Source organism: Sparus aurata, chromosome 1, assembly GCF_900880675.1.
Source record: "Sparus aurata chromosome 1, fSpaAur1.1, whole genome shotgun sequence".
NCBI lineage: Eukaryota > Metazoa > Chordata > Actinopteri > Spariformes > Sparidae > Sparus > Sparus aurata.
This window is the reverse complement of record NC_044187.1, coordinates 3,944,948-3,964,572: the sequence shown is the minus strand read 5'-3', so window position 1 is coordinate 3,964,572 and position 19,625 is coordinate 3,944,948. Positions and strand designations below refer to the sequence as shown.

Genomic DNA, 19,625 nt, shown 5'->3' with positions numbered 1-19,625 from the left:
CACAGGTTCCTCACAGTACCCACAATCTACCACCAGCACCTCTAAAGCTCCTTACTGAACATTAGTTTAGTTAAATCTACATTTTATAATCTTGTTGTGATTGAATCTTGTCAAAAAGAAATAAGAATTAATGTGTTGCTGAGCTGCAGAGGTGCAGAACCAGGCTAGCTGCTACGCTAAGCTAACCAGCTGCAGGTTGTGGTTTCATAAAGACCGGACCGGTACGAGATCTAGGGCTGCAACTGACAACTGTTTCATCTGTTTAATCGATTAATTAATCCACTAGTTGTTTGTTATTATGACAAAATATATATATGGAAAATGTCGATCAGTGTTTCGTCCACAACCCAAATATATTCAGTTTATTATCAGAGGGGAGAACAGAAACCAGAACATTTCATATTTTAGAAGCTGGAATCAGAATTTAGACCTTTTTTCTGATTAATCTATTATCAGAATGGTTGTCAGTTAATTTAATGGCTGAAAATGAATTGATTCATTGATAACTTGACGCAAAAAAATACATTTTTAAAGTGTTGATCTCCTGAAAATCAGACATTTTATTGAGCACTGATCAACATTTCTTAGATTGTAGAACTAATCGATTAATTCAGAAAAAAAATCAACAATGACGTAATCGTTACTACAGATGCCCTCAATTCACAGCTGTGTGTGTTGACGGTGGTAAGAAGTGAAGCTCATGTTTCTCTGTTACTACTTCTGTGAATTTAACACCACAGAAGAAGAGAAAGTTTGAAGTTGAAGTTACAGAAGTTGAAAGCTAAATCTCCAGTGTGTTGTCTGACATGTTGTTGTTGTTGTTCTCAGCCGGCTGTGAGACACGAGGCCTGTAACGGTCTCTACAAGCTCTCTCTCTCCGGTTTGGAGGGAGGAGAGTCCATCAACAGATCCTTCCTGCTGCTCGCCGCCTCCACGCTCCTCAAGTTCCTGCCCGACGCACAGGCCCTGAAACCACTGAGGGTGAGTCACACACACACTGAAGCTAAAGTCCAGGTTTGAAAGGACCTCAGCTGCAGGCTACACTCTGTGTCAGAAGTCCTCTGGGACGATGATCTGACTCAATTTGAGCTTTGCGACAGTGAAAGCAGTCTGTTTCTGAGACATGTTCCCTCTGGTGGGAGTAATGCCGGAGCGACTGGGACACAAAATATGTTTATTTAACGTTCATGTTTATTGAGCGTTTACTAATGTTGTGATATTAGCTGTGGAGATCGATCTTATCAGCCTCAGACAAGAAACCTCAGACCTCAGCGTGTTGGCCCGTCGTTGCTCTCCTGTCAGATCGTTCATAAGTCCGTCTGGGTCGGAACCACTTTTGTGTTTGAACTTTTAGCCTCGTAACGTAATCAGGCTGCCTTTAAACGTCTCCAGTGGTTCTGGATCAGATCAGTGGTTCAGTGGATTCTGGCTTCTGCCACTGAAAGCAGAATGTGTGTGTTTCGATATTAACGCGTCAGTTTGGTGGTAACGTGTCTGCAGGTGGAGGACTACGAAGAGGAGCCGCTGCTACGGACCGGCTGTAAAGAATACTTCTGGCTGCTCTGTAAACTCATCGACAACATCCACGTTAAAGACGCCAGCCAGGTGGGACCCTCACACAACGCAGCCCAGATGATCACATTGATCTGTGATAGATTGAGTATCCTGAACAGTTGGTAGCATTGTTGTGATGTTTCATTGAACTGTTGCTAGTATTGGTCTGTTTGAACTCACAGAAGGTCTCTCCCTCTCTGTCGCTGGCCGGCTCGATGCAGACCACCCTGCTGGACCTGGACGCTCTCGCCCGACACCTCGCCGACTGCATCAGGAGGTCAGACGATCCTTTTCTTTTACAAAACCTTTTTCGAGTGAACTGCAGGACGTGTTGTTCTGTTAGCGAGTTAAACACCAACCCATCACGACCTCTGTTCTTCTCTCCTCCAGCCGTGAGATCCTGGACCAGCAGGACGGGACGATCGAGGACGACGGGCTCACCGGACTCCTGCGTCTCGCCACCAGCGTCCTCAAACACAAACCTCCCTTCAAGTTCTCCCGCGAGGGTCAGGAGTTCCTGCGGGACGTCCACAACCTCCTCTTCCTGCTGCCCAGCCTGGCGGACCGCGCTCAGCCCAAATGCAAATCCCACGCTGCCCGCGCCGCCGCCTACGACCTGCTGGTGGAGACGGTGAAGGGCTCGGTGGAGAACTACCGGCTGCTCCACAACTGGGTGATGTCACAGCACATGCAGGGTGAGGACGCTGAATACTTCACTTCTGATTGGTCGGTTTGTTAGACTGATGAGACCTTTTCTCATTTTTACAGAACTGAGATGTAGCTGCAGCAAAAACAGAAGTTTGTTTTCACTCAGTTTAACTTCATTTAGATGTGAAAGTTTTCAGGAGTCCAGTTACTTAAAATAGACTTTTCTCTGCGAGTAGATTTTTATTTTAGGACAGAGAGATTTTATTGAAAGAGTAATTTACTTTGACTAATTACGACTAGTTGAGCCAAACCTGTCGCCTCCAGTGTGGATGTTTGCAGTACTATGTTCTCAGTCTCGTTCTCCGAGGAGCATTCTAATTTTATAAAGTGATTGAGCTCCTTGTTTTCTAACATTTCAGAGCTGAACCTGTTAAATTGAAAATGTTAACACTCACTAAACCAGCTTATAAATCATTTACTTTTTACACAAACACTGACAGAATGTAAATGTATGTGTTCGTGGTGTTTCTGCCCACCTGAAGCAGGAAAACTCTGCAAGCTACACTCTGTGTCGGTCCTGCCGGTGATCTGACTCAATTTGAGCTTTGCTAAAGTGAATCCAGTCTGATTCTGTGAGTCGTTGTCCCTGCGGTGGGAATAACGCTGGAGAGACTGAGACAGACGAACAGTAAACTAACTGTAGAGTAAACATGTTTAAAAGTACAATAATGAGCTAAAAGAGTTCCATAAAGCTGCAGAGTTCAGAAAACATCAAGAGATATTTCCTGAATGTAACACAAACAAACGCTGTACACCAAAATAACCTCCGTTATTCCTCCTCCAGCCTCTCACGCTCCGTATAAGTGGGACTACTGGCCGCACGACGACGTCCGGGCCGAGTGTCGCTTCGTGGGTCTGACTAACCTGGGAGCGACCTGTTACCTGGCCTCCACCATCCAGCAGCTCTACATGATCCCCGAGGCCCGGCAGGCCGTCTTCACCGCCAAGGTCAGAACCTGCAGGACGCACTGAAGGCAGAGCACATCAGGGGAACATCTGTCAGAGTGTGGAGTCTCACCTGGTGTGTGTTTGTTTTGCAGTACGCTGAAGATATCAAACACAAGACGACGCTGCTGGAGCTGCAGAAGATGTTCACGTATCTGATGGTGAGTTCAACATTTAAACCTCCAGCTGCTCCGATAAACGTCTCACACAAAGAAGAAAATTAAAGTATGTGAACTTTTTCTACCAGGACCTGAATGAAAGGATGAACCTGATAATGAGCATCATGTGACCTCTTTAACCCCAAAAGCACTGTTTGGAATTTACATCCGTCCATTAAGTAACATGTAAAATAAAGTTTCTCTTGTCTTTATTAGTTTTAATGTTTTAAAGTTCTTTTACTTTGTAGTTTGTGACGGACGATCTGAGTCTGAATCAACCAAACACCTGTTAAATCGTCTAAACGCGCTCTTGTCGTCCTCTTTCTGTCGTCGTGTTCAGGAGAGCGAGAGGAAAGCCTACAACCCTCGACCCTTCTGTAAAACCTACACGATGGACAAACAGCCTCTGAACACCGGCGAGCAGAAGGACATGACCGAGTTCTTCACCGACCTCATCACCAAGATCGAGGAGATGTCCCAGGAGCTGGTAAACACACGGCGCTTCACTCCAGTCTGAACAGCAGCAACTCTTTACACAAAACGTCTCGATAAAAGTTTTATTTTACTATTCGTTAAAGATCGGAGTAATCTTTCCGAATACAACACTTTGTAGGAATAAAAAGACCCTACAACGTGTTTCCTGTTGAGTTTCAGAGGAAAGAAAAACATGTTGATGAGACAAAAATGAAACCAAATGAATAAAAAGAAGACAGTTTGTTTCACGTATTTAACAGCATTAATAATTGCTGAATTGATTGATGTGTCTTATTTGTCTTTTCTCACAGAAAAACACAGTGAAGACTCTGTTTGGAGGCGTCATCACCAACAACGTCGTCTCTCTGGTGAGTTTGAAGAGATCAATGGTTTTTTACCTTCATGTTTTCTGTTCGTCTGTCCGTCACATTCTCGCGAACCTGATATGTCAAGAATACATCGAGGGAACGTCTTTAAATTAGAAACATTCACGATGACTCGAGGATGAACGGATTCAGAGTTTGGTTTCCAAAGTTCACTGTGACCTCACATAACAGAATATTAGGCCTTAACTCTTAACTAATTTTGAAGTTTTGATATCTGATGTCCAAAAACTTGGAGGTTAAATTCACTGTGACGTCATAACAGTCTGTCAGAAGTGCTCAGGAACAGCAAAATGACTGAAATGTGGAGGCAAACATATGTGATAATATTTACAATAAGAATTTTGTGGATTATTTTGATCCAGTTTATTCTGGGAATCATAAAGCAGCTCTCAAACTTCTCATCTTCTTCTTTAATTTGTGGTCTTAGTCCTGTTTTAACGAGTGATATATTATTATTCACAGTATTCATTTTACTGAGTTATGACGTTGATCTCGTGGTGAATCTTAACTGTCTGTTACCGTCCTGCAGGACTGTGACCACGTCAGTCAGACTGCGGAGGAGTTTTACACCGTCAGATGTCAAGTGGCTGATATGAAGAACATCTACGTGAGTACACAAAACATCAGCATCAGCTCTGAAAATGATTTAATATATTTACCAAAAGCTTTTCACGCTTTCAGACTCAATATTCTGCAAAAAACAAAGTTGTTAAGTTTCTTTTTCTTCTGTCTCTGTGCAGGAATCTCTGGACGAGGTGACCATCAAAGACACGTTGGAGGGCGACAACATGTACACCTGCTCCCAGTGTGGCAAGAAGGTCCGCGCAGAGAAAAGGTCAGAAGAGACTTCAATTCAGTTTGTAAGATCATATTTAGACCTGTGAGATAAATAGTTAAATCTCCCTCCGTCACACCGTCTCACTCCCGCAGAGCGTGTTTCAAGAAGCTGCCGCGGATCCTCAGTTTCAACACCATGAGATACACCTTCAACATGGTGACCATGATGAAGGAGAAGGTCAACACCCACTTCTCCTTCCCGCTGCGCCTCGACATGACGCCCTACACCGAAGACTTCCTCATGGGCAAAGGAGAGCGCAAAGAGGGTTCGTACAAACGTCACGAGACGCCGAGAAAGACAGAAAGTTCACTGAATCGTTCGTGTTTTGTTTTACGTCACGAGTGGAAGTCTGAGCAGTATTTGTCGTGTGCTGCAGGTTTTCGGGAAGAGGGCGAGGCGAAGGTCACGGAGAGCTACGAGTACGACCTCATCGGCGTCACAGTGCACACGGGCACAGCAGACGGCGGCCATTACTACAGTTTCATCAGAGACATCGTCAACCCGCACGCCTACAAGAACAACAAGTGGTGAGCGCAGAAACATGTCGGAGTGGAAATAACGATTCAGATTCACGTTCCTCAGACAGGAACAGTAGTTAGTTGGATTTAACAACAACACGTTCACTTCTGGCAGGTACTTGTTCAACGACGCGGAGGTGAAGTCCTTCGACTCGGCCCAGCTCGCCTCCGAGTGCTTCGGTGGAGAGATGACGGTACGAGCTGCAGTCAGAGAAATCCAACGTGACGGATGATTTGATGTTTGATTTTTTCTTTGACATGTTTTTTTTTTTTTAATCTTTCAGACGAAAACGTACGACTCCGTCACAGACAAGTTCATGGATTTCTCTTTTGAGAAGGTGAGGATGATCTCCAGGCTGCTGTTCTCGTCTTCTCACTCAGTTTGTTTAATAGTCCAGAAGGTGATTCTGAAGTATTGATTGAACTTGCAGACACACAGTGCCTACATGCTCTTCTATAAGAGGGTGGAGCTGGAGGAGGAGAACGGGAAGGATTTTAGTTTCGACGTCTCTCCTGATCTGCTGGAGGTACGTGGCTCTGCTTCATTCAGTTTAAATCACATGAATACGTTTCTCTAAATATTAAAATCTTACATTTGAATCTCTGCGTCTGTTTCAGTGGATCTGGCACGACAACATGCAGTTTCTACAGGACAAAAATATATTTGAACACACTTACTTTGGGTTGGTATCAGAACCTGTGACGCAGTTACTCTGACAGACTGAATCAGTGAACTTTTAATCTCTTCTCACCTTTTATATCTTGTTGTTGTGTTTGCAGTTTTATGTGGCAGCTCTGCAGCAGCATCCCCAGCACACTACCAGACCCTAAAGCCGTCTCCCTCATGACCGCTAAGGTGAGAAATAACACCTTCAAGCATCGACACCAGTGTTTGAAATAAAATGCATCATTACTGGAGAGAAAACACGGTAAATTCTCTCCAGTCTCCAGATGTACAAACTCTGGTACACTGTGAAATACAGAGATTGAACTGCATCATGGGAACATGTTTGTAGAGCTGCTCGTGTGTAACAGAGTTTAGTTTATAGGTAAAAGTGCTTTAACCCTCAGAATCCCAGGCAGTTTCTGGCAGTTTTTTGCTTCTGTCACATTTTTACTCACTGCGGTCTCATTTTTCACTGCAAAGTGAAGTGCTGCACCTCTATAGATTCAGAACAACCATGGCTACAATCATGTCTTCATGCAGTGTACCAAAATTTAAAAGCTATAAATCATTAGAAAAAAGAAAAACGGAAATTGAATTTCTGTGATTTTATCTTTTTTAAAAATCGAAAAAAATAAGGAATGAGTGTGTACACCACATTTTCAGGTACTCCCAGGCCCAAGGAACAAGGAAAAATAAGTTGTTAAATTTGACCTGAAACAAGCTTTGTAAGGCACCAAGAGCAGGCAGTGAGCGGCTCTGAGCAGAAATGTTACTCCTGCAAGACAATGCCATGGAACGTAAAATTCAAAGAATTCTTGAAGCTGGTATACTCGGCGTATGTCCGTCATTCAGGGCTTCCGGAAAACAGTAAGAAGCGTAGAATTATTTGTTTTTTACAGAATTTAGATAAACGTTTATTTTCTGCACATTTTCAAAGAAGACTTGGCAATCAAAGAAGAGGTTGATGAAATTCTCCCGTCTTCTCCGGCCTGTTTAGACATGTTGCGCTTGTCGCTTGTGATACATTCAGGTACCCTCGAAAACTTGAGAATCTGACCGTTTTTGGATAGAACAAATGGTTTGTAAATGCCAGTCATTTAAAAATAAGTGGTATTTCGAGCCCGCTGGCGGGATTTGGTATTCAGAGGGTTAATTTGATTAATGAACATGGTGATAGTAACTAAAGAAACTAAAAAGATGCTTTTTAACAGTGAAACAAAAGTCTAGAGGTCCTTTTTGAGCTCCAAATGGGAAAACGTGCAGCTGTTCTCTGTTTTATGTCGGAGTTTACTGTGTATCTTTGGTTTTGGACTCTCAGGACTAAATATCTCCACTTGGTCTGTAGGAAGATTGGATGGTCTTTTTTTTACTTTGTCATCTTGTAGTTCAGTTTATTGATTGAGACAATATTTAGTAGCTTCCCGGATGCTAAAATATATAATCAGCTGCATTCTGTTCTAGAGTCAGTCTGAATGTTTTGGCTGTTTCTCATCATGCTGCGAATCTCACATGTATAAAATGTTCCCCAGTGTTTGAGAGAGAAGTTTCAATAAAACGCAAGTGAATTGTTAAACAAAAGTTAATTTCCCTTCATGTTTTCTTCTCTTTGCAGCTCAGCACTTCATTTGTCCTCGAGACTTTCATTCACTCCAAGGAGAAGGTAACACACGCTCACCTTGTTGTTGGACAGTTTTAGTTTGTTGACTTTTGGACACAATCTGACCGATGTGCCTGTTGTACCTCCAGCCCACCATGCTGCAGTGGATCGAGCTCCTCACCAAACAGTTCAACAACAGCCAGGCTGCCTGCGAGGTTCAGTCACAGCTTTACCTCTCATCTCATCTCCGTGTTGGAGCTGTTTCTGTTGGACGCAGCGTCATTCTGTTCACATGTTTTTCTTCTGTTTCAGTGGTTTTTGGATCGGATGGCTGACGACAACTGGTGGCCGATGCAGATTCTCATAAAGTGCCCAAATCAGATCGTCAGACAGGTGAGTGCTTTATCACACAGAGCTCTGCAGGTCCTTAAAGAGTCTTACATTTCTCACTTTCAATGGATTCTGGCTTATAAAATTCTTTGAATAGTATACATTTCTGTTTCTTCAAAATGAGCTGAGCTGTTCTGCAACAAAGTTCACATTTCTAACATCAGAAATCTTTAAACCGATAAACGTAAAACTGTCTTTTTATTTTCATGCTTGCACAACATAACTCGCATAAAACCAACATCTGCTCTAAACAACATGTGTAGCTTTTATATTTACTTAAAATGCTCGAGTAAGAAAAATGTTTCATCCAAAAATCTATTAGATTTTGGTAAAAATGTCTTTAAAAACATTAATTGTAAATGTAAGTGTGTCATTAATTGATGAATGTCACACTCACGTCTGCCTCTGTCTTCCAGATGTTCCAGCGGTTGTGTATTCACGTCATCCAGAGGCTGCGTCCGGTTCACGCTCACCTCTACCTGCAGCCCGGCATGGAGGACGGGTACGTCACACCTGATTATTGGCAGCTCTGAAAGTTCAATGTTTCACTCTCACGTTTGTTTTTTACCTCCTGAAAATACCAAACACACCAACAGCTCGTTATCAAGATTAGAATTTAGATAGTTTGTGCTTCAAAAGTAAAGGAGACATTACCCATGTGAGACGGGCTCAACCAATAAAACTGTGTTTCAAGTAAATTCATCCAGATTTAAGACTAAGCAGAGCTCTGTTGCACAGTTCCTCGATCTTATTTCAAAAGTTCAGAGTCCCCAAGTGTAAATTGATAATGAATACTGGATCAACGTTCAGACTCGAGTTTTAAGTTTTTGTGCAACAGAATTAAATTAATCAGTTGACTGATGTCTACAGAAGGAAGGTTTTGAATTAATCTTAGTTTTAAAGTTTCATCCAACATATTTAAAGGTCTGAAGATTAAAATCCTTTTTGGTGCAACCAAGTTCTTCACACCAGATCTTTGAAACATTGTTAGTGAGATGTTTAAATTTCATGTCAGTGTTTTATTCCTCTTCCACTCAATTAATTAAAATATTAAACAAACCTTTAAAATGAGACTCGTTATAACCTGAAGAAGTTCATGTGAAGGAACTCAATTTAAGATGTTGAACTTTATTAATCCTGATTGAACCTCTTGTGTCAAACATGACGAGAGTCCAAGAATAAAACAATGGAGTGAAAAATATCATGTGTAAAAGAAGTTAATGAATAAATACCTTTTTATAGAAAGGCTTTAAAACGGCATCTTGTGGCGCGCAGGTGGTCGAGTGGTTAGAGCGCATGCCACAAACGCAGCCGACCCCGGTTCGATTCCGGCTGGAGGTCCTTTGCTGCATGTCACCTCCCCCTCTCTATCTCCCATATTTCCAATCTGTCTACTGCTTAATAAAGGTGTCTATGCCAGGAAAAAAAACAAAAACCAGCATCTTGTTCCAGGTGAAATTCCAGATATTATTTTTTCTCCATGTTTAAATATCCCTGATGTTATTGTCGCCTGTTTGCAGAATGTTGTCTCTTCTGCATTTTATTTTATTTGACCTGTTTTGGTGTCGAGCATCATGTTTTTTAATTGTCTTTTAAAATTCAAGTACAGTATCTTATTTTACTCTTACAAGCACCTTGTGAAATATTAATATTGATATTGAAAATTGAAGGTTTTTGAAGAAACTTTGAGTATTTTCTGTATTGATCACCAGAATAACTCATCAGACTCGATGATAAATGGATTTGGGTCAGTTGTGCCGTCAGAGCCGCGCAGCACAGCAGCCTGTGTTGTGTTTGTGGCATCAGATGGCGACAGAGATCCAAACAGGAGCCCAGTGTCGCTCAGTGGTTCTGTCTCTCCGGACTCTGAGAAAGATTTGTGGCCCCACAGACTGAAAGAGGTCCGACAGGTTGAGTCAGCTCTGAAAACATCTTGTCATCTTCTTCTTCTTCTTCTTCTCTCTGTGTCTCAGCTCTGACGACATGGACGGTCCGGTTGAAGACATCGGCAGCCGGTCCTGCGTCACTCGCTTCGTTAAGACCCTCCTGTCCATCATGGAGCACGGCGTGAAGCCCCACAGCAAACACCTGACCGAGTACTTCGCCTTTCTCTACGAGTTCGCCAAGATGGGAGAGGAGGAGGTCAGTCTGAACGAAACAAAATAATTACATGATCGATCATCTGATTCACTTCCTCAGTTTTTATTCTTTTAAAACGAACAGAACATTGTTATTTCTGTGAGGTTCTCTGATCACTAACACAGTCTGGATGGTGCTGGTTGTGCTCCGTCATGTTCAGTCGGCAGCTTCAGTGCTCCTGGTGTTAGACGTGAGTGTTGGTCAATCATTTCTCTGTTTTGTGTCTCCAGAGTCAGTTCCTGTTGTCACTACAAGCTATTTCCATCATGGTGCATTTCTACATGGGAACCAAAGGCCCCGAGAACGTGAGCTCACTCACTGATTACTACATTTATGTTCAACAACTCTCTGCATTTATTTACAATATTTATATTCAGATCTACTTCTTTTATTTATTGTTTGTCTTTCATGTCGAAGTTGATAAGATTTAAGACATTCAGTGATATTTAGGACTCATAATAAACGACGTGTCCTCCCTCAGCCTCAGGTGGAGGTGCTGTCGGAGGAGGAGGGAGAGGAGGAGGACGAGGAGGAGGACATCTTGTCTCTGGCGGAGGAGAAGTATCGTCCTGCAGCTCTGGAGAAGATGATCGCCCTCATCGCTCTGCTGGTGGAGCAGTCTCGCTCTGAGAGGTTCGAGAGCCGCGTCCGACGGAAAACAAACATATTCCTCGTTAACGCCGGAGTCTGAAACATTCACACGATTCTTTCTCTTTCTCTCTCTCCTCTGCAGACATCTGACTCTGTCCCAGAGCGACATGGCGGCGCTGACCGGAGGGAAAGGCTTCCCCTTCCTCTTCCAGCACATCAGAGACGGCATCAACATCAGACAGACCTGCAACCTCATCTTCAGCCTCTGCCGCTACAACAACCGCCTGGCCGAGCATGTACGCTCCACACAGACACTCAGAAACACATTCACACCAAACGGACTGTCTGGTTCTGAGGTTCCTGCTGAACGTTACAAACTGATCCTCATATGTGTGAATAATGTGTTATAACGAGTAAAGTAGGAAAATCCCTTATTAAAACTGCATCTTTATTGAATTCTTTAATGTTTTTAAGATGTGATGATTTCTATGAACTTCCTGCAAAGTTTTTAAAGGAGGAAAACGACTCTAAATGTCAGATTTTTTACTGTCAAGTCCAAAATCTTTTATAAGAGTATTCAACAATAGATAACATAGAGAGAAGCAGAGATGGACCAGAATGCACTGCAGCTGGGTCGCAGCTCTCAGATTTGTTTGTTATCCTGCTTCTGTCATGTGTCAGGAAACATTTTGCTGCTCTCACTTTTTGATTTTTGAAGACAGACGTCAGTGTTTGCAGCTCGCAGTACAAACAGCTGTTTTCTAACCCTGAGCTTTGATTCTCCTCCTGACAGATCGTGTCGATGCTTTTCACCTCCATCGCCAAGCTGACTCCTGAGGTGATGAGACCGTTTATTTAATCAGCTTCATTCATATTTCACCAAAGTGTTTAACAGGCACAGAGAAGACGACATAAGTATTGTGATGAGCATTTTATAGAAAATGATTGTTAGTCGCTGTACTTTGTTGTTATGTGTATTTTGTATCTGATCTGTGTCGTAACGAGCAGCCGCACCAGATGATCTAAAATATGAGCGTGTAAGAAGTACGTAGCTCGACGTCCGCTTCACTGACGGTTTATATTTCTGCTCCGTCAGGCCGCCAATCCGTTCTTCAAGCTGCTGACGATGCTGATGGAGTTTGCGGGCGGACCGCCGGGGATGCCCTCCTTCGCCTCCTACATCCTCCAGAGGATCTGGGAGGTAAAAACATCACCGACAGTTATTCTTCTGAATATCTTACAAGTTTAACATCTGTTATTTAATGTGGTGCCAGAGTTGTTTTCTATTGTTTTTGTTTTTTTCAGTGTTAACCAGTTACGTCAGGATCATCTGTGTGACTTATTTTGTATAAGACGCACATAAATTGATAAAGTTTAGTCTGGATTATTTATCACTTTCAGCGTCTTGAGGTTCTTTTGTTTTGCTCTGACCCCAGACCTCGACTGTCTCTTAAATTTAAATGTCTGTTAACGAGAGTCCTGCAGAAACAACTCGTCTGTTTAAATCTTTTACTTTTGATATTCAAACATCTGATGATGATGATGTTCTCCTCAGGTCAGAATGAACTCACGTGTCTTTGTTTTTGCTTCATGTGTGTTCTGCGTTCCTCCCGTCAGGTGATCGAGTACAACCCGTCCCAGTGTCTGGACTGGCTGGCTGTCCAGACTCCCAGGAACAAACTGGCCCACAGCTGGGTGCTGCAGAACATGGAGAACTGGGTGGAGCGCTTTCTGCTGGCCCACAACTACCCCCGAGTCCGCACATGTAAGAACCTGAACCCCTCAGTGTCAGACGTGGTACTTTAGTTTAGTTTAAACCTTGTTGGGTCGAGGTCCACACCATGTTGTGTTCTAGCAGAAATGGGCTTTGTTGGTTGGTTTTTCAGAAGGAAAACACAAAATCTAACAGATTTCCTCAAACTTGTCTGGACGACGTGTTTCAGTCCAGAATAAACCCCATTAACTTTTGGTCTGGATCCACATGAAGGGACAGATCCAGGAATGTTTTCTCACCTTCTTTAAAACTTTGACATTTTTTGACATTATTATCAATTTCTTGAATTTGACCCTCAGTCAGGGAAAGAGCCAAAACAATCACACAGTTTTTTTCTCTAACGTCTTGTCTGTAACACGAGGGAGATAAAGATAAAAACAGTCTTCAGTTCCTGATCCTGACGTCCGATCTCTCTCCTCCCTCCAGCGGCGGCGTACCTCCTCGTCTCCCTCATCCCCAGCAACTCCTTCCGCCAGATGTTCCGCTCCACGCGCTCCCTCCACCTGCCGACCCGCGAGCTGCCGCTGTCGCCCGACACCACCGTGGTCCTCCACCAGGTGTACAACCTGCTGCTGGGGCTGCTGGGACGCGCCAAGCTGTACGTGGACGCCAGCGTTCACGGCACCACCAAGCTGGTTCAGTACTTCAGCTTCATGACCTACTGCCTCATCTCCAAGACGGAGAAGCTCATGTTCTCTGGATACTTCATGGACCTCTGGAACCTCTTCCAGGTACGTTCTCCACTGTATTATTTCATGTTTGTCCTTTTCCTTCATGTTGACACACTTTCCCTCCCTGGATGATTTGATTTGAGTGTCGTCCTCTCTGTCTTCAGCCCAAACTGTCCGAGCCGGCCATCGCCACCAACCACAACAAGCAGGCGCTGCTCTCCTTCTGGTACAACATGTGTGTGGATTGTCCCGAGAACGTCCGGCTGGTGGTGCAGAACCCGGTGGTGACGAAGAACATCGCCTTCAACTACATCCTGGCTGATCACGACGACCAGGAGGTGGTGCTGTTCAACCGCGGCATGCTGCCGGCTTACTACGGCATCCTGCGCATGTGCTGCGAGCAGTCGCCCGCCTTCACCCGCCAGCTCGCCTCGCACCAGAACATCCAGTGGGCCTTCAAGAACCTGACGCCACACGCCAGCCAGTACCCCGGGGTGGGTGGAGCGTCTGTGTGCAGGTCGACTGATGATGTCGTCTGCTTTGATTGGTTGTTTCTGTTAGCTTGGTAGCAGCTTATTTCCTGTGCAGGTGGAGAGGTTGTAGTGTTCGAGCTCACTTGGTTCAAGATTACAGATGAAAACACTCAGCTCTTACACAAAGCTGCTGCAAGGAACTCTTTGGTTTTGTTGATTTTGGACAAAACCCTAAAAAAGGTTTTAGTGCCGTACAATCAGACCACAGAGCAGCAGCTTCCCTCAGGCTGAGAATCCTCCACTCATCCTCAGCACTCCGACACAGAAACAGTTTTGATTTTATGACTTATCCAACCACGCAGTGACGAGCATTAAGAATCTATAATAACTTGTGATGTTACTGTTTAGTAACCAGTGTTTAAATACCGCCCATGTGGGTTGTTTACTTGTTTCAAATTCAGCTGAATTCACAGGATGAACTCTGTTTGTCCAGCAGTTTAACCAGATAGGAGATTCAGTCACATCATAGAAATGTGTTGCGTGTGTTTTTGCTGCCCCCTGCAGGCGGTGGAGGAGCTCTTCAACCTGATGCAGCTGTTCGTGGCTCAGCGAGCCGACATGAGAGAAGAAGAGCTGGAGGACATCAAGCAGTTCAAGAAAACAACCATCAGCTGCTACCTGCGCTGCCTGGACGGACGCTCCTGCTGGACCACGCTCATCAGGTCAGCATGGCGCCACGACGACAACACGGAGACTGAATGTCGGCACAGTGTTATTTTGTCTGACTCCTGGTGTTGTTGTTGTTCCTCTCAGTGCCTTCAGGGTTCTGCTGGAGAACGATGAGGACCGACTGCTGGTGGTCTTCAACCGAGGACTCATCCTCATGACTGAGGTACGATAAGAATCTCGTGGTTACATCAGACGAGAAAGCATTAAAACAAGGAGACGTACGACTAATTACAACATGGGAGTAATGAGAAACCTGTCGCTGAGCGTCCTGTAGGATTTTAGGGGAACAGAAGTGTACAGCTGATGTAAATGAAGCGCTGCTCTGTGTTTCTGTCCTCTGCAGTCCTTCAACACGCTGCACATGATGTACCACGAGGCCACGGCGTGTCACGTCACCGGAGACCTGGTGGAGCTGCTCTCCATCTTCCTGTCGGTCCTCAAAGCCACTCGGCCGTACCTGCAGCGCAAAGGTAAAGAGATGAAGACGTGAGGGAGGTGATGCAGGAGGTGTGTGTGTGTTGGTTCTGAACAGATGTTTGTGTGTCTTGTCGTTCAGATGTGAAGCAGGCTCTGATCCAGTGGCAGGAGAGGATCGACTTCGCTCACAAGCTGCTCACACTCCTCAACTCCTACAGCCCGCCCGAGCTCCGCAACGCCTGCCTGGGTAAAATTATTTCATAATAGTCAAAAGTCTTAAATGTACCTCGATGATCAGATCATGATGAAGGTCGACGCTCCGTTATATATCTCGTGCTCTTTGTTCTGTTTCCTGCAGATGTGCTGAAGGAACTGGTTCTGCTGAGTCCTCACGACTTCCTGCACACTCTGGTCCCGTTCCTGCAGCACAACCACTGCACCTACCACCACAGCAACATCCCCAGTGAGTCTCCTCCTCCTCTTCCTCCTCCTCCTCCTCCTCAGTAGAATATTGATGGTCGGTTTGTCTGACTGTGTGTTTGTGTGTTCAGTGTCGTTCGGACCCTACCTGCCCTGCAGAGAGAACATCAAGCTGATGGGAGCCAAGAACAACATCCGACCTCCCAGACCGGAGCTCAACATGTGTCTGCTGCCCTCCATGGTGGAGAGCGGCAAGGTACGTTCACCTGCGACACACCTGTCGAGAAGCAATTCATCATTTAGGATAAAGCTTCATAAAATAAATGAGTCAAATGTCAGTGTCTGTGAAAATAATCGCTGTGTGTCTGTGTGTGTGTCTCTCAGGGTAAAGATGAGGTGTACGACCGGATGCTGCTGGATTACTTCCTGTCCTACCACCAGTTCATCCACTTGCTGTGTCGCGTCGCCATCAACTGCGAGAAATTCACCGACACACTCGTCAAACTCAGTACGTGATGTGTGTGTGTGTGTGTGTGTGTGTGTGAGTGTGATATATACCTTACATAAAGTCTCGTCTCAGGTACATATTAACAGCCTCCCTCTCTCTCAGGTGTGTTGATAGCGTATGAAGGACTTCCTCTCCACCTCGCCCTCTTCCCCAAACTGTGGACGGAGCTCTGTCAGCTGCAGGTTCGTCACGTTTGAAGCTTTTTATCTCAGGACAAACAATTAACGCTGCACTCAGGTTCTTGCCTCACGCAGACGGCGGCGCTGAGCTCATGTGGTCGTTTGCTCTTTTCAGTCTGTTCTGGCTAAGACGTGTGTGAAGCTGCTGTGTGAGGATCCGGCCTTCAGCGAGTACATCAAGTGCATCCTGATGGACGAGAGGACGTTTCTCAACAACAACGTGGCCTACTCCTTCCTCACCTGCTTCCTGCACAAGGTACACAGAACTCACCTGTACAGGAGCTCCAGGCTCAGCTGGAGCTCCTCCTACAGTCCAGAGATGGAGAGTGTCTGCAGCCTCCTGTTTCCCTCATGGGACCTTATTTGATCAAATCTTTTTTGAAACAGGATCAATAAATGATTTGTGTCTTCATTCACTACTGGACAGTTTTTTCTGTATCGTCAGCTTCAGCTCTCTATGGAAGCAATTGTCTAGAGATGATGCCGCCATAGCAACCATGTTTGTGTGTGTGTGTGTGTGTGCAGGTCCAGGTGCTGTCCGGTCCCAGCTGCTCCAACCTGATCGGTGTTCTGGTGACGAACCTGCTGAATGAACAGAGCAGCCTGCAGCCTGAGCTGGCTGCTCACCGCCTGGAGCTCAGCAAGACCAGCGGCCTGCTGAACGCCGTACGAACACACACACTCTCACACACACACACACAGAACAGCTCTCTTTATCTTTTTGTCCGGTCCTTCTTAACGGGTCCTCTCTCCCTCCGTCAGGACCTGAGGGCGTTGGTGTTGCTGCTCTCTGTCCAGCCGCCACAGGCGGTCGACCCCGCCCTCTGCCCCGCCCTGCAGGAGCTGCTGGGTCGCTGTCGTGTTTGTGTCCAGCAGCGCAGCGCTCTGGAGCTGGAGGCCAAGGACCACAAGGCCAAAGGTACCACACACACACACACACACACACACACACACACACACACACACACACACACACACATAGAACAGAGCCGCAAAACACAGCTTTTGATTTAGGTGAACTGAACCTTTAATCCTCAAACCCACATCCTGAGATTCTGACTGTTCTCTGTGTGTGTGTGTGTGTGTGTGTGTGTGTGTGTGTGTGTGTGTGTGTGTTAGCCGAGGATGAAGGAGCGACCCCGGTGAAGCGGCGGAGGGTAAGCAGTGATGATGACAGGGGGCCCGGTGATGCAGCGGCGCCGCTCTGCGTGGCCTCCACCTCCTCCTCCTCCTCCTCTTCCTCCTCGGCCCTCCCGCCCTGCAGCGAGCCGAAGCCCGACCACCAGGAGGCGCTGACGCCCACCAGCACCTCGGACACGGAGACGCGGGACTCCTCCTCGCTGATCGACCCGGGCACAGAGCAGGACCCGCCCTCTCCAGACCCCGCCCCCACCTCTTCTGGGAACCTGGACTCCTCTCCGAAAGAGGAGAAGATGGAGGCCTCTTCGTCATCCTCCTCCTCGTTCTCCTCCTCCTCTTCGCTGCTGCAGGAGGCGGGGGAGGGGTTTGTGCAGGGGGAGGAGCCTGAGCCACCGCGACACGTAGCGGCAGGTGAGGAGGAGGAGGCGGAGCAGCGAGAAGGGAGGAGGGGGGAGGCGGTGTCAGAGGAGGTGAAGGAAGAAAAGGAGGCGGGCTCTAAGAGCAGCTCAGCCCCGCCCCTCTCAGAGGACGCCACCTTCCCGTCAGCCCTCGGGCTGGTGGGGGAGGGGCCAGAAGGCTTCAGTGGCCACGCCCCCTCCTCCCAGGCGTTTCCGAGCGCCGGCCCCCCACCCGACATGCTGGACATGCTGTACAGGACGGTGGAAGCCACCATCGCCATAGTTACCAAACTCTCCGTTAAAGGCCCGCCCTCTTCATGACATCATCCACTCAGAGCCGCCATGAGATCTTTAACTAACTTTTTTTCTTTTCTTTTTGTTTTTTCTCTCTTTGGAAATCTGACTTCTGCTCAGAGGAACAAACTGTTTCCTGTTTTCCGTTTCTCTTCTTCTTCTCCTCCTGCTGTTCGTGTGCTGCTGTCCGTTGCCTTCTGCTGATGTTCAGTCGGTCGGTCTTTTTTCCAGCTTCAGTGGCGCCGCCGTGTCGTTCCGCTCCGTAAGACTTCACCACGCACAGCCGACCCCCTCGTTTGACAGTCAACGAAGAAAAAAAAGTCGTACAAGCTATAGCACATTTCTTTCAAAGGGCAAAAAAAAAAAAAGTTTTGAGGTTTTTTTTTTTCTGTTTGTTTTATACTGATTTGAATTTGTTTGGAAAGTGATTTTATTTGCTGTAACGGGGAAAGGTTTACAGAACTTTTGTCTCCTCTGTATGTAATTTAATTTTATTGCATTTTTACTGTGTATAAAAATGGTCGTCCTCTGTGCCAGTTTTGTACTTTATGAACGAGGCAAAAGAAAGTTGCCTTGACTTTTCTGTGGTTTAATTATCCAGAAACTAAGTTTACCTGTAAATTAAGAGAACCACAAGAAACTTGATTCTGTAAAGAATCCTCTCTAGTCATTGCCTGAAGGTGTATATGAAAACTATATAAATATATATATAAATATCTTTATATATATATGAATATATAAAAAGCGGTGCTTTATTTGACTGTGGTTGAAATAAAGCCCCCATGTTGGACCAGCTGGAGCTTTTATTTTCTTTAGTGAAGTACATTCCATAATCTATTGTTTATTTTTGCTTCTTCTGCTGTGTTCTGATTTTCTTCTGATTTTATTTTAATAGAGAATAAATTAATAAAAACAGTTTTAATATGAAGAATTATGAACTGAAATCCATGTGGAGCTGTCAGGTCTTTTTCTTTCTCACAGTTTTACATCATTTTGGATAAATTAGGAGTTTGAAATGTTTCCAGGCTGCAGCTGCAGAGTCGACGCTCGCGCCGGCATCAGGCTCTCTGCAGCGGAGACGTACGGGAAGCCGAGTGGGTCAAAAGTCCTCGAGCAGCGAGTTTTAAGTGTGTAAGTTCAGAATAATTTTCTTAACGTCACACTGGGGAAAAAGGTGATTGTAGCATCAACACTGCAGCTGCACTGTGGTTTGATCTGACAGACTTTAAAATGAATCCTCATCTGTCGCAGATGTTGTGAGTTAAAGGAGCAGTTCACCCCGAGAGAACGCTGCAAAACTGTTTTACTGTGAAGCTCCAGAAATGTCGGCGGAGGAGGAGATGATGGCCGAGTTTAACTCTGTTAAAGATAAATGCGGTCGGTGTGTTGAACTTCTGTCTCACTGTAAATGTTATAAAAGCAACATGAACAGAAGGTTGAACCTAAAAGCTTCTATTAACACGTAAAACATTAGATTGATATTAATAGATAAAAAAAAATAAAAAAACAGGTCAAAACATTTTAAAACAAAAAACATTGTAGAAGAAAGGAAAAGTCAGATCTTGTGATCGGAATCTCTTTTATTATTTTAAATTCAGGACAAACTCGTCGCTCGTGTTCAGTTCACATCTTGTAAGAAGACAGTTTTATATCCTGT

At 45.2% G+C, this 19,625-nt stretch overlaps 1 protein-coding gene across 7 annotated transcripts in view; it reads left to right on the top strand.

Annotated features, from left to right (window-relative positions):
- Positions 1–18,890, top strand: part of usp34 (ubiquitin specific peptidase 34) — a 51,579-nt gene extending 32,689 nt beyond the window's left edge. For 3 of the 7 annotated variants that reach the window (XM_030417518.1, XM_030417509.1, XM_030417488.1), the window contains exons 37-78: positions 829–981; positions 1,501–1,605; positions 1,776–1,831; positions 1,945–2,249; positions 3,047–3,210; positions 3,303–3,368; positions 3,706–3,852; positions 4,151–4,207; positions 4,755–4,832; positions 4,966–5,060; positions 5,156–5,328; positions 5,440–5,590; positions 5,697–5,775; positions 5,866–5,919; positions 6,013–6,108; positions 6,200–6,264; positions 6,362–6,437; positions 7,861–7,908; positions 7,995–8,060; positions 8,158–8,238; positions 8,652–8,737; positions 10,209–10,377; positions 10,605–10,679; positions 10,856–11,007; positions 11,108–11,261; positions 11,759–11,803; positions 12,062–12,166; positions 12,583–12,730; positions 13,166–13,470; positions 13,575–13,904; positions 14,448–14,605; positions 14,697–14,775; positions 14,956–15,082; positions 15,169–15,276; positions 15,388–15,492; positions 15,581–15,705; positions 15,834–15,957; positions 16,060–16,139; positions 16,252–16,392; positions 16,662–16,802; positions 16,899–17,055; positions 17,256–18,890. In XM_030417518.1, coding sequence (XP_030273378.1) covers positions 829–981; positions 1,501–1,605; positions 1,776–1,831; positions 1,945–2,249; positions 3,047–3,210; positions 3,303–3,368; positions 3,706–3,852; positions 4,151–4,207; positions 4,755–4,832; positions 4,966–5,060; positions 5,156–5,328; positions 5,440–5,590; positions 5,697–5,775; positions 5,866–5,919; positions 6,013–6,108; positions 6,200–6,264; positions 6,362–6,437; positions 7,861–7,908; positions 7,995–8,060; positions 8,158–8,238; positions 8,652–8,737; positions 10,209–10,377; positions 10,605–10,679; positions 10,856–11,007; positions 11,108–11,261; positions 11,759–11,803; positions 12,062–12,166; positions 12,583–12,730; positions 13,166–13,470; positions 13,575–13,904; positions 14,448–14,605; positions 14,697–14,775; positions 14,956–15,082; positions 15,169–15,276; positions 15,388–15,492; positions 15,581–15,705; positions 15,834–15,957; positions 16,060–16,139; positions 16,252–16,392; positions 16,662–16,802; positions 16,899–17,055; positions 17,256–17,995 — 5,769 coding nt within the window. In that variant the 3' untranslated portion in view covers positions 17,996–18,890. Of the gene's footprint in view, positions 1–828; positions 982–1,500; positions 1,606–1,736; positions 1,832–1,944; positions 2,250–3,046; positions 3,211–3,302; positions 3,369–3,705; positions 3,853–4,150; positions 4,208–4,754; positions 4,833–4,965; positions 5,061–5,155; positions 5,329–5,439; positions 5,591–5,696; positions 5,776–5,865; positions 5,920–6,012; positions 6,109–6,199; positions 6,265–6,361; positions 6,438–7,860; positions 7,909–7,994; positions 8,061–8,157; positions 8,239–8,651; positions 8,738–10,208; positions 10,378–10,604; positions 10,680–10,855; positions 11,008–11,107; positions 11,262–11,758; positions 11,804–12,061; positions 12,167–12,582; positions 12,731–13,165; positions 13,471–13,574; positions 13,905–14,447; positions 14,606–14,696; positions 14,776–14,955; positions 15,083–15,168; positions 15,277–15,387; positions 15,493–15,580; positions 15,706–15,833; positions 15,958–16,059; positions 16,140–16,251; positions 16,393–16,661; positions 16,803–16,898; positions 17,056–17,255 lie in introns of all 7 variants that reach the window. The other 4 variants (XM_030417468.1, XM_030417477.1, XM_030417499.1 and 1 more) reach the window with 2 other exon arrangements.
- Positions 18,891–19,625: the final 735 nt, after the last annotated feature.